The 14,050-nt window shown below is 41.4% G+C and overlaps 1 protein-coding gene across 1 annotated transcript; it reads left to right on the forward strand.

The window, feature by feature from the left end:
* The first annotated feature begins 8,677 nt into the window (after positions 1-8,677).
* On the forward strand, positions 8,678-10,812 carry LOC112765687 (pentatricopeptide repeat-containing protein At1g80270, mitochondrial). Its single transcript, XM_025811562.3, has 3 exons — positions 8,678-8,815; positions 8,918-9,176; positions 9,581-10,812. The coding sequence occupies exons 1-3, from the start codon at positions 8,775-8,777 to the stop codon at positions 10,433-10,435; spliced, it is 1,155 nt and encodes a 384-aa protein (XP_025667347.1). The 5' UTR covers positions 8,678-8,774; the 3' UTR covers positions 10,436-10,812.
* The last annotated feature ends 3,238 nt before the right edge of the window (positions 10,813-14,050 follow it).

The following is a 14,050-nucleotide window of genomic DNA, read 5'->3' on the forward strand; positions in this document are numbered from 1 at the left end:
CGGCATTGTCACGCTTTCTCGGGGCTTCGGCCCAAAAAGCGATCCCTTTCTTCAAACTAATGAAAAAAGAAGCCCCCTTCAAGTGGGAGACGGAATGTGAAGAAGCATTCCAACACTTCAAGAGGGTCCTAGCGGAACCACCAATTCTCGCCAAACCCCAAACAGGGGAAACACTTTACTTATACCTCTCCATAACGGAAGAGGCACTCGCAGCAGCACTCGTCCGTGAAAACGAGAAAAAGGAACAAAAACCCGTATACTTCATAAGCAAGGTCCTACAAGACGCGGAAGCTCGCTACTCACGCTTAGAAAAGCTAGCTTTCACACTCCTTACAGCCTCCCGACGCCTACGACAATACTTCCAAGCTCATCCCGTGACGGTTCGAACCGACCAAGCGGTCAAACAGGTGTTGCAGAAACCCGACCTAGCTGGAAGAATGCTAGCGTGGTCCATCGAACTATCTCAATTCCAGATCAAATTCGAACCCCGGAATGCGATCAAAGCACAAGCTATGGCCGACTTCATCGCCGAGATGACCCCGGGAAAGCTCACCCCCGAATCATGGAAACTACATGTCGACGGCTCATCAAACTCCACCTACGGAGGCGCCGGAGTCATACTAGAAAATCAAGACGGAATCACGATCGAACAGTCGGTACGATACGAATTTCTAGTATCGAACAACCAAGCGGAATACGAGGCCCTCTTGGCAGGCCTATCCTTAGCCCAGGAAGTCAGAGCAAAGGTCCTAGAAGTAAATACCGATTCACAAGTAGTCAGTTCCCAAATTAACGGAGACTACCAAACACGAGACCCCCTACTCCAACAATACCTCGCCAAGGTAAACAAACTAAAAGAAGGATTCGAACACGTCACAATACGGCACGTCCCTAGGGAATGAAATGCCAGAGCAGATCTACTCTCCAAGCTAGCTAGTACCAAACCCGGACACGGTAACAAATCGTTAATCCAGGAAGTCGTTAAGACACCTTCCGTGTCAACAACAACCAACGCTCACCTGACAATCTCAAACCAGGGATCTTGGACTTACCCGATCCTGCAATACCTCCTCGATGGAACACTGCCACCAGACCCCAAAGAGGAAAAGCGAATAAAAAGGGAAGCCGCCAACTATACCATTGTCGCAGGACAGCTATACAAACGCGGATTCTCGCAACCCCTGCTCAAATGCATCGAACCCGAGAACACGGAGTACATACTCCGTGAAATCCACGAAGGCTGCTGCGGTCACCACGTCGGAGGCAAGACTTTAGCCCAAAAAGTCATCAGAGCGGGCTACTTCTGGCCTACGGTTATCCGAGATTCCATACAAATAGTTAAAAACTGCGACAAATGCCAAAGGCACGCCAATATTCACCAAGCCGCACCGCACCAGCTCAGCACCATATCGGCAGAACGACCGTTCGGCACTTGGGGCATCGACCTCGTCGGACCTTTCCCAACGGCACCCGGCCAGCTTAGATACCTCATCGTCGCCATAGACTACTACACTAAAGGGATCGAAGCCGAACCCCTGTCCTCCATAACGGCAACCCAATGCCGAAAATTCCTCTGGCGTCAGATCATCACCCGATTCGGGATCCCCGAGATCGTTATCTCGGACAACGGAACCCAATTTACCGACAAAAAATTCAGAGAATTTTTAGAAGGGCTACATGTTTCCCACTGTTTCAGCTCGGTAGAACATCCTCAGACAAACGGACAGGTGGAATCCGCGAACAAAATAATCGTCAAAGGACTTAAAAAGCGGCTCGACGAAGCCAAAGGACTATGGGCCGACGAGCTCGGATCGGTCCTATGGTCGTACCGAACCACACCTCAAACAACAACGGGAGAAACACCTTTCCGACTAACATACGGTGTTGAGGCGGTCATCCCGGTAGAAATCGGAGACCCAGGCCCCAGAAAAACGGTCGGAGGTAACGACGAGGAAGCAGAACGAGACCTCATTGACGAAACAAGAAGCATAACCCATCTCAGAGAGCTAGCCCTAAAGCAAAGAATCAGCCTGAGATACAATCACGGAGTCATCCAGCGAGAATTCACGGCCAACGACCTCGTTTTACGACGAAACGACATCGGTCCCCCGACCCCAGGAGAAGGGAAGCTCACCCCCAACTGGGAAGGACCATACAGAATCAAGGCCGTAATCGAAAAAGGAGCGTACAAACTCGAACGGCTCAACGGCGACGAAGTCCCGAGAACATGGAACGCCGCCAACTTGCGACGATACTATGCCTAGACCAACCCACAAGGTCGCACCCTTGCCCTCATTTCTGTTTTTGTACTTCTCCTACCAGTTCACAAATTCTAAGTTTTTATTTCATCTAAGTTTTAAACTCGGGTACTCTTTCCCGCCACCAACGGAGGGTTTTAACGAGGCCCAACCACCAATAAAAATTCCATTAAAATAGCTATTTATATTTTCCTAAATGTCCCAAAAACGGAACGAAAACATGGCCACAATTGGGGGACTGATCACCCCCCAGGCCCAAAACACGCGGATATCCATGAAAAAACCCGACCAAACGACGGTCCGAGGGAACAAAATAGCCTAAAAACGGAATATAAAGAAGGCCCGGACGGCCCAAAAACAATATAACAAACGGAACATACAAAAAGGCCCGAACGGCCGATAAACACTAATAAAACGAAAGTTCGGTGTTCCAAAATCCCAAAATACACGGCCCTTGGCCATCCAAAAGTATCCAAAAACACAGTCTGAAGAAAAATCCAAAAACAGATAAAGATAGAAAGCTACTCGAGGTCAACGATCTGGCCATCACGAACAGTCTTGAAGGCCCCCATCACGGACACATCCGCACCAGGAGCCAGCACTAAAGCCTGAGCCCTCATCGTCTCCTCGGTAGCCGCAATCGCACCCTTTGCATCAGCCAATAACTCCGCCTTCTCCCTCCTCAAGGCAGCGACCTCGGCCTTCAAATTCTCTGATTCACTGAGAAGCACAGCCGCCTGAGAACCCGCATCAGAAGCCCGTTGCCGCTCCTCTGCCAGTTGAGAAAGAAGCGAAGTCTCAACCTCGGAAAGCCGGAGAATCTCCGCCCCGGCTTCCTCGGATGACTTCACCGCCTTCTCCCTAGCAACCCCGGCAGCCTCAAGCTCCTCCTTCAGCTTAGCCACCTCAGCCTGAGAATGACGGAGCTTCTTATCCAACAAGCCAACTTGCGCCATCACGGGCTCGGCTTTTCGAACAACAACGGCAGAACGGAGAAGAGCACGATACACCGACTTAGCCTGGAACGAAACATCGCAGCCATCAAAAAATGGCTCCATCCCAGGCATCAAGTGTTGATCAATAAACCCCGGAGCATCGAAACGTCGGTCCATCACACTGGGCACCAAACCTTCATCCTCAAAGGTCTCGCTGCTCGGGTCCTCAGGCCTTCTTCTCTTCCGAGAAGCCTCAGCAGCCGTCACCACAATGACTTCAGGAGAGTTCGTAGGCCCTGGAGAAACTTGAGCCTCGGCCCGCGCACCCGAGGAAACCACCTCCTGAGAAACTGGCTGAGAATCCACGGCAGGGTTAGAAACAGGAGTAGCCGGAGACGACAACCCCTCCTCCAGGGCCATCGCCGCCTTCAAACGAGCCAAGGATGTCAAGCCACCAGCCATCTCAACTGCAAACAATACAAAAAATCCCAAGTTACAAAAACGGGAAACAAAACATAAAAACCAAAGAAAAAATAGACACACACCAACATATGACCGGCAAGCAACCGGATCACCCATCACGTCCCGGGGATTAAGAGGACGCTCCCCAAACAACTGCCACAGAACGAGAGCAATATCCCGCTCCTCCGAGGACAGGAACTCTTTCGAAACCCGAGTAAAAACCGACGGACCCGCCTTAAAATTCCAGTAAGTGGGGAACCGACGATCACCCTCCAACGTCAACCAAAAGGGATGATGTCCCCCCGCGGGACGAACCTTAAAATAACCACTCTTAAAACCGTGGAAGGAGTCTTCATACAAACCAAAAATCCGACGATGGGGCTGAGCTCGGAAAGACACATACCCCTTTTTATGCTTACCCTCCTTAGTCGGAAGAGTACACAAGAAAAGGAAAAGAAAAACGTTTACTGAGGCAGGTAACTCTAAGTAATCACAAACGAGCTCAAAAGACCGTATTGCCGCCCAGCTGTTCGGATGTAGCTGGGATGGCGCCACGGAGCACCGATTCAACAACTGCTGAACAAAAGGAGAAAAGGGAAGCCGAACACCAAGCCGGGTGAACATCGCCTCATACATCCACATCCAATCTGGCACTGTCGGGGAGTCGAGATTGGTATAGCAAACCCTCTCGTCAACCCCAGGAAGGGCAAGCTCGTAGTGGCGTTCGGCATCGCCACCCCCACAAACAGCCCCTTCATCACGGAGCCGTTGGAGGTCCGCCTCCGTCATCCGCGACGGTGTCCCCCAAACATCACTGGTGACCCAAGAAAAAAGGTCAGGGACACCCCCCGCCGGGGCCACCGGAGCCCTCACACCCTCCGTCCGTCGGCGAGCCATACCTAAAATATCGACGAGCACCACCGTCAGCCAAACCTCACGGCAGAAAACGACGGCAGGTAAAAAACCAAAAAATACCGCCACCGCACACCACCAATTATACGGTGGCACTCGCCCCAACCCTTTTCTAGGAACCCAACAGAACTATCTAAACCACCATACAAACACCACAAAACTACTCTAAAACAGCTACACTTAGCAAAAACAAAAACAAAATACTGCAGAAGAAGCAAAAAGAGACAAGAGAAATGCTAACCTAATAAATCGAAGGAAAGACGCCGCAGAAGAAAACCAACCGAAACCACAGAAAGCGAAAATGGAGAATGGGAAATGCTGTAAGAGAAGCAACAGAGAAGTAAAAGCAGAACGAGGGAACTGAAGGAGGAAAACCAAAACGGTTTTTGAAAGAAGCAAAACGACGAAAATACCCTTAGAAAGCAAAGCAAACGCAAGGGCAAAAAAGAAAAAGCACAACCTGCAATAAATACCCCCTCGAAAAAGGTAACGCCTCGAAGAACGCAACAGACGCGACTGATACGGAAGAGTCACGTCAAACCCAAACGGTCAGACAAATCTTCCACGAAACGGAGACCGAGGCACCGACCTCATCTCAAAAGAAACCAGACGGGCATCCGAGAAAAAATCGAGCCCATGACAAACGTCTCCCAGCGACAGACCGACCTCGCTCGCTCTCCCGCTGCGGGGGCAACTGTTACGGATCCGACCCACGGACCCCGCATACCCGGTTACCCGGGGACGACCTGCTTCAACCCGAAGGCCCAAACACCGGCCCTTCAAAGCCTCTAACCCAAATATCTCTCTTATCTTAACCAAATAAGATAAGATAAGATATTCACCATCACCTATAAATAAGAGGACCCAGGTCCCCCCAGGTATTCATTCATTCCTCACACTTTCTGCCTCTTAGATCCATTCTGACTTGAGCGTCGGAGTGTCTTTGCAGGTACCACCCCCCATCGTTCCAGTCAAGCAATCCGGTTCCAGTTCCGCCCGCGGGTTCCCGATCCACCCTTCAAACCGTACCAGAGACTTCTCGTACAGATATAATTATAGCAACTTGAATCAGCATTATAATTAATAATTAATAATGTTATTCCAAAAAGCTTCTAATTAAAAATAAATAAAGGTCATGAAGTCAAGGTATCATTTTTTAAATTTATCATCACCATTGTTATTAGGTGACAGATTCTTCCATTAAACGTATGGGAAAAGTATGACGTGTTCTCCTGACAAAACGGTTTTCAGGTAGTCAATAGTATTTTTGTCTTGTAGTTAGTGTTATAATCATAGTAATTGAAAAATAAATAAGAACACAAAGAAAATTAGATAAAATAATGTATGCATATTCATCTATACTTATATAATTTTATCAACTTTATATTCTTAAAATTATGTGTGTATTTTATTTGTCTTTGCTGGTTTTATCACGTCTTTTATCCATTTATTAACATTTTAAAATCAAAACAAGTACAAAAAATGGGTTTATTTTATTTCATCAAGAATACAAAACTTTAAGACATTCTCATCTGTCTATTTGCATTGAAGTGAAAGGTAATAAGGTTAAAGCTTTTGCAACCAATGTTAAAGGTTTGAAGCATAAACAGCCAAATAATATGATAGACTTAGGAGCTTATAAAGAAGTTAAAAAATGACTTCCCTCTTAATACTATTACTTTTTATCATATTTTTATAAAATAAACATTTTAAAAACTAAAAATTCAAACACAAAATAATTTATTTATAAACTACTTTTAATATAATCATTTATTGTTTAAGCTATTTTTTCAAAAGGAACTTAATTAAGTTATTTACCTAAATTTCTCTTATAACTTTTAGTGTATAAAAGTAGAGAAAGAAGGGTTTTAACCATGGTTCTAAAAATTGGACCGGACTAACCAGTCGAACCGGTTCAACCGAAAACTGGCAATGAAAATGATCCGGTCTGTTGTCAATAACTATTGATCAGAAAACAGTTTGGAAACCGCTGAACCGGCCAAAAACCAGTCGATTGAATCGGACCAGTAACCGGCCGATTCTATGAAAACGACATCATTTTGTGTTAAAACTTAAAAAAAAAACCCCAAATGTGCAAGTCTTTGAAGCTAGCCATTCAGCCATTCCATTCGTGAACCCCCGTTTCCCCATCATTGGTGAAACCCCCCTCCCCTTTGGAGCAAAACCCTAGCCGCTTCTTCCTCAGATTCCTTGTTGTCGCCGCCACCCCAAGTTCTCCGTTCTCGTCGCCTCCGCTTCTTCTTCTTCCCCAAATCTGGAACCCAAGTAGCTCGGCCCGTCGTCCACGGGCTTCTCTCTTCGTGGCTTGGAGGTTGGAGTAGCTCGCCATTTGCTGTCGCCGTCGTCTCGTCTCTCGTCGGTTGCCGTCTGTGTCTCCGTTGAAGGTGAATGGTCGTGCTTTGCTTCTTCCTTTTAATTTTGCTCTAGTTACTGATGATTCTGGTTACTGAATGCTTGGTTCTTCTTCTTCCTGCCTTGCTAATGCTCTGTTTAATTTCTGAAATTTCATTCAGTGTTTAATATTTAATTTAGTGCTCTGTTTAATTTCTGAAATTTCATTCAGTGTTTAATATTTAATTTAGTGTCATCACCTCGAACCCCTGTCCTCAGAGAACAAAAGTGCCATTGCAGCCGCTAGGCTATTATGTTCCTTACTCATTTAAATGCAAATTATAATATATATAAATATTTTTTATCAAATAATTTACTTTTATTTAATTTACTTTAATTTTAGTTATAAATTCAATCATTTTTAATTATATTTTTATTTAATAATAATTATAAACTCACTTATTTTTTCTTTTCATAATTATATAATATATATTAATATTATTTTTTAATAAATACTCGTAGTATATAATGGTATAATAGATATAAACTAATTAATAAATTATTGAAATTTAAAAATAATAGTTATTTTAATACAAAACAAAATAAAAATATTTGTGATAGAATAAAAATAACAAAATACTTATTGTTCTTGTTCCATATTATTTTAAAATAGTTTAATATTCTTAAAATGTTAGTGAAAACATGTATTTTAAATTTTCAGCTATTTTTTATTTATATAGGACTGGATTAAACGGTTCAACTAGTAACTCACCGGTTGAACCAGTAACTCAGTGACCTGGTAACCTGACCAGTTCGATCACCGATTCAGTTCTGACAACTATGCTGAATGGCGTTGCTGTTTGATAATGTACTGGTGTTGCTGTTTTAGTGGTTTATAATGTACTGCTGTTTTCAGTGTTTTGTAATTGCTGAATGGTGATTGTTGAGTTTAAATATGATGTTGTTGATGATTAATTTACTGTCACCTTTTAAATGTTTGTTCTTTGTTGTTGAATGCTGCTGCTGTTTAGTTATGGTTTTATCACTTTATGCTTGTTGATAACTTATACCGTGTTGTTTGTGCTGAGGTTTTATGTTGCTGCATACTTTTTTTCAGAGCTTCATGTTTTAGGAATGGTTTTTATTGGCCTTATTTTTTAAGTGTTTGTTTTATTTATAATAATTTGTTCCTATTTCATGGTATGAATCTAAATTAATTTTTCACTTAGGTAGTTGTTATGTTTATTAGCAACCTTTCAATTTGTTTCTGTAATACTGCCTCTACTTTTTAATTGTTATACAAATGAATGTGTGATATATGTTGATTGTCTCTTCTTTTTTACCTCTTGTTGACTGTGGTAGAGTTGCTTGTTTGTTTATAGGATTTGGAGCATTTTCCAATTGAGATTAATTGGTTATGTATAACTTATTCATTTTTTCAATAACGTTCACATACTAAATCATGTTGCTGTTTCAACCTAGTTGATGTGTCATATAAGCCGAGTTTATCAGCTATTGTTATTTTAATTGCTATCCACCTGTGTATGAAAATGCTTATGGGATTTTAGTCTTCTTGTCTTGCATATGAATCCTGAAATCCTGAAATGCCGATAAATTTGAAATTTTTGTTGTAGTATTTTAAATTTGTAAGATATTTTAAGATTTATATTATTCTATAATTATATTTTAAAATATTTATTTATAATTTATTTATTATTTTATTCTAAAACGATTTTTCTGATTGAACCACAGTTAAATCGGTTAGACTAATGAACCAGTGAATAAAACGGTTTGATGATCGGTCCAGTTTTCAGAACTTTGGTTTTAACCCAGCTGGCAGCCGCCACCGTCAAATATGTGGGCTCTTCGTGGTCGAGCTTCTCTTCTTCCTCTCAGGTAACTCTAACCCTAATCGTCTTCTTTCTCTTCCTTTCTCTCTTCTATAAAAAAAATCATTTTGATTGCAACGTAATCAATTCTGGTACTTTGGAGTATTAGGAGGGCATATGACCGTTTGTTGTTGCCGAATACGTTTTACCATTATGGGCATGCCTCCCTGAAATTCGCTGTGAGTAGGCGCGAGCTTTCTTGGCAAAGTGATGCCAATAGCATGGAAGATCGCGATAAAAAAGGATGTTTTGATGTGCCTACGGGTATGTTTGCCGAAGAAACGGAAGAAAGAATCGAACGAGATATCTCACGGGCAAGGCGCATGGTTAAGCTTAACCCCTTCGACACTGAGTATAAAGCTGCCCTGGTAATTAAATTAATTGATTTGTGTGATTTCATTTATATTGTTATTTTGTAATAGTAACGTGAAACGTGATTATTATTATTATGTTCAGTCTTATTGTGATTTATGATATACTCATCAATATCAACCTCTAATAATAATCAGATAACAGTGTATGAGTTGTTTTCATTGATCCGTGTCATCTAGGAATACTAGTGCCTTATTAAAGAGTTTGTTGGATACGTGTGTTGTAGTTTTTCTCAACCTTCGAATTATTCTTCTTAGATCTTTTCAGCATCCTGGCTCCTAAATTACAATTGTTGATTAACAAAAATATTACTTCTATATTAAATTCAATAATTATATATTTTATTGAATTAGTTGATTTGTGTGATTACATCTATTTTTTTATGGTTGGTTTTGTGTAGCTTGAGAAGTTGTTCGAAGCAAAAAGTCATTTTCCTAACAGATATCTTCCTGCCTATGTTAGCTTCATTGCTAAATCGTCTCGTTATGAGTTACATGAGTTAAAACTATACTTTGAGGGTTCTCCTTCTGACTGGAGTGCTGGAGTTCTCCGATCAATTCGAGGTGCTCATGGAAAAAGAAAGGCAAGGGTAGTTGAAGACCTTATAGCAGCTGGGTTGAAAGAAAAGGCCAAAGAGTTATTGAAGGAAATGGAAGATGAAGACTTGCCAAAAAACCCTCAGGTTGGTAAGTACATAATTAGGTCTTATGCTAAATTGGCTGATACAACTGAAATGAGAAGAATTTGGCAGCTTTGTAAAGCTTGCCCTCAAAGGGAAGTATGTCTGGGTGCAATTGAGGCTTTTGGCTTAGTGAATCAAATCGATGAAGCAGAGGCCGTTTTGGAGTTTATGTCAAAAAGATGGCGGCTTATTCCCAGGAACTACTCACTTATGCTGAAGATTTATGCAAATAATAAGATGGTAAAAAAGGGCAAGGATCTCGTTAAGCGAATGGCAGACAGTGGGATGCGAATAGGCCCATTGACATGGGATGATCTAGTTAATCTTCATATCAAAGCAGGGGAAGTTGAGAACGCAGAAACCATTCTGGAGAAGGCAGTCCTGCAGAACCAGGGAAAACCATTTATCAATTCTTATACTGCTATTATGGAGATGTATGCCCAAAAAGGTGATATCCATAATACAAAGAGGATTTGGCGCAAAATGGATGATGAAATGGGCTACAAGTTGACTTCGAAGCAGTACGAAGTTCTAATGCAAGCCTATTCAACTGCCAAGGTTCCAGTGAGATAAAGTAAAAAAATAAGTAATAAAAAGTGGATATAAAATTTAACTTCTTAGTCAATATAATTATAACGTTAGTTTGAGTGTGATCAATTGAAAGTTAAGAATGGAAGCAGCATCTGGTTTAGTTCCCTCTGCAGAAAATATGCACCATCAGTACTATTTAATTGTTACCATAGGGCTGGAAATGATTTGTTTCTCATTGTAAATATTTTCTAATTACTTTTTTATATATTATGCAGGTTAATTTTTTAGGGTATCGATAGAAAATATTAAGCTGTTCATCATTATGGTTTATTGGTAAAAGATGTAGTGTTGAACTGATAGATGTAGTAATGTTGACTTGAGAGAAAATATACACCATCATTATGACTTTTACTAACAAATATTTCTATAAGGGTTGTTTCTACTCAACCTTGCACCTTTAATAACTGATAGTAGTCTTGTTCTGATTACACATATCTCTTTATTTTAATTCCAAAAGTTTTTCATAGCTCTTTCAGTGACTTACTATTCAATTTAAGTTCAACATGTTATGCTCTGGATCATTGTTCCTAATCTTAACTACTATGTAACCAGTTTTGATACAAATGATCTGTGATTTTAGCAATACGAATCTTGTTAATAAACCTCTTTCTAAAGCATAAAGCATTCTCAAATTTCTTAAACAATTATCTCACTGATTGGTTTTCTCTGAAGCAATAGAACACAACATAAAAAATAATGTTTCAAAAACCTGTAATAATGAAAAACATGTTAGTTAAGAGTATTGTGATGACAAACAACAACAACAACAACAAAGCCTTGTCCAAGTGGGGTCGGCTACATGAATCAAACGATGCCATTGTGTTCTGTCATGTATCATGTCTACAGAGAGACTATTTACATGTAGATCTTGTTTGACCACCTGATGGATAGTCTTCTTAGGTCTTTTTCTGCCTTTCGCCCTTTGTCCATCTTCCATCTCATCCACCCTCCTGACTGGATGTTCTATCGGTCTTCTTCTCACATGTCCAAATCACCTGAGACGCGATTCAACCATCTTTTTCACAATGGGTGCTACTTCAACTCTCTCTCTTATATCTTCATTCCTTATTTTATCCAATCGCGTATGTTCGTGCTCCCCTTTAGCCGCCCAACACTTCGTATCATACAGCATAGCCGGTCTTATAGCGGTGCGATAGAATTTACCTTTAAGTTTTAAAGGCACTTTTTTGTCGCATATAAAACCAGATGTACTCCGCCATTTTGACCAACCTGCTTGGATCCTATGATTTACATCCTGTTCAATCTCTCAATTATCCTGTATGATGCACCCAAGATACTTAAAACTTTTAACTTTTCGTAGGATGTTTTCTCCAATCTTCACCTCTATATTGGGGTTTTTCCTTCTCAAACTGAACTTACATTCCATATATTCTGTCTTGCTACGGCTTATGCGCAGACCATACACTTCTAAAGTTTCTCTCCATAACTCCAACTTCTTATTTAAGTCTTCTATTGACTCTCCCATAAGGACGATATCATCGGCAAAAAGCATGCACCATGGCACAGGCTCTTGGATGTGCTCTGTGAGTACTTCCAAGACTAATGTGAAAAGGTATGGATTTAAGGATGATCCCTGGTGTAATCCTATACCAATAGGGAATTCCTCTGTCACATCACCTTGGGTCTTCACTAGGGGTGGCAAGCGGGGAAGCCCGCCCCGCCCCGCCCCGCCAGAAGCCCACCATTTGGTGCCCGCCCCGCCTAGTGAGGCGGTCCTAGAATCCTAGCCCGCCCCGCCTAACGGCGGGCTGGCGGGCTAAGCCCGCCAAATATCCTCTTTTTTTTTTTTTTACTTTTAACTATTAAATAATATATATAAAGATATAAAAAAATCTCTTTTGTTTTTTACTTTTAACTATTATAATTTCTAAAAGTATAAACAAATTATAATTTTTATATTCACAAACATTAAAGTCTTTGTAATTATAAATATTGTTTCCAAAGCAAAATAAACATAATCCAAAACATAATTAATAATATTGTCTCCAAAACAAAACAAACATAATCTAAAACACCCAATTTTCATCTTCATTCTCTTGTAAGTTGGGTTGGGAAAGTTGGTTTTTGGTAAAAAAAAAATTATAAAAATACCCCTTGCTAAAAAAATACTAAGCCCGGCGGGGAAGCCCGCCCCGCCCCGCCAAAGCCCGCCAAAACCAGCGGTTTAAGCGGTGCGGGTTAAGCGGGCTTTTGCTATTTGGCGGTCCCAATTTTCCAGCCCGACCCGCCTTTTTTGGCGGGTTACGCGGGCTGGCCCGGCGGGTTTAGGCCCGTTTGCCACCCCTAGTCTTCACACTAGTTGTGGTCCCATCATACATGTCTTTAATTGCCCGAATATATGCGATCCTTACTCTCCTCTTTTCTAAAACCTTCCATAAGATCTCCCTTGATACCCTATCATAGGCTTTTTCCAAATCAATAAACACCATATGTAGATCCCTTTTATTACTACGATACCTCTCCATCATTCTTCTTAATAGGTATATCGCTTCAGTGGTAGATCTGCCTGGCATAAATCCAAATTGGTTCTCTGTTACTTGTGTCTCTTTTCTCAACCTCCGATCTATCACACTTTCCCATAACTTCATAATATGACTCATAAGCTTAATTCCTCTATAGTTTTCACAACTTTATATATCTCCCTTATTCTTATAGATAGGTACCAATGTGCTCTTTCTCCACTCATCAGGCATCTTCTTTGACCTTAAAATCTCATTAAAAAGCTTGGTTAACCAGTTGATGTCTTTTTCTCCAAGACCCTTCCAAACCTCAATCGGGATATTATCAGGTCCTACTGCCCTGCCATTTTTCATCTGCTTTAGAGCATCTTTTACCTCGAAGTCTCGAATCCTTCGATAGTAGTCAAAGTTTTGATCTTCTTCCCTTGTGCATAATCGACCAAGGCTCGGAAGAGTCTTCTGTCCCTCATTAAATAACTCGTAGAAGTAGCTCTTCCACCTTTCATTAATCTTCTCTTCTTGAGCCAACACCTCTCCATTCTTATCCTTTATGCACTTAACCTTATCCAAATCTCTCGTTCTTCTTTCCCGACTCTTTGCGATTCTATATATACATTTTTCTCCTTCTTTCGTGCCCAAAGACTGGTTAGAGACCCTCATATGCTCTTGTTCTTGCTTCACTTACAGCCACTTTTGTCTCTTTCTTAGCCGCCTTATATTTTTCCCAGTTATCTGTATTGCGGCATAAAGACCACTCTTTAAAGCATTCCCTTTTTATCTTTATCTTTTCTTGTATACTCGCATTCCACCACCAGGACTCCTTGTCTCTTGGTCCTATTCCTTTAGATTCACCAAAACTTTCTTTTGCTGTTCTTCTAATAACTTCTGCCATCTCCCTCCACATCTCTTCCGTGCTTCCATTCCCATCCCACTTTGCCTCTTTTCCTACTCGTCTTAGGAAGTTTCTTTGTTCCTCACCTTTCATCCGCCACCACCTCGTCCTTGGGTTCTTCGTATGTCTTTTTCTCAACTTTTGCTCAACGCGAAAATCCATGACGAGCACCCTATGTTGTGTTGTCAAACTCTCTCCCGGGATAATTTTACAGTTAATGCAAAA

Source organism: Arachis hypogaea, chromosome 17, assembly GCF_003086295.3.
Source record: "Arachis hypogaea cultivar Tifrunner chromosome 17, arahy.Tifrunner.gnm2.J5K5, whole genome shotgun sequence".
Lineage (NCBI taxonomy): Eukaryota > Viridiplantae > Streptophyta > Magnoliopsida > Fabales > Fabaceae > Arachis > Arachis hypogaea.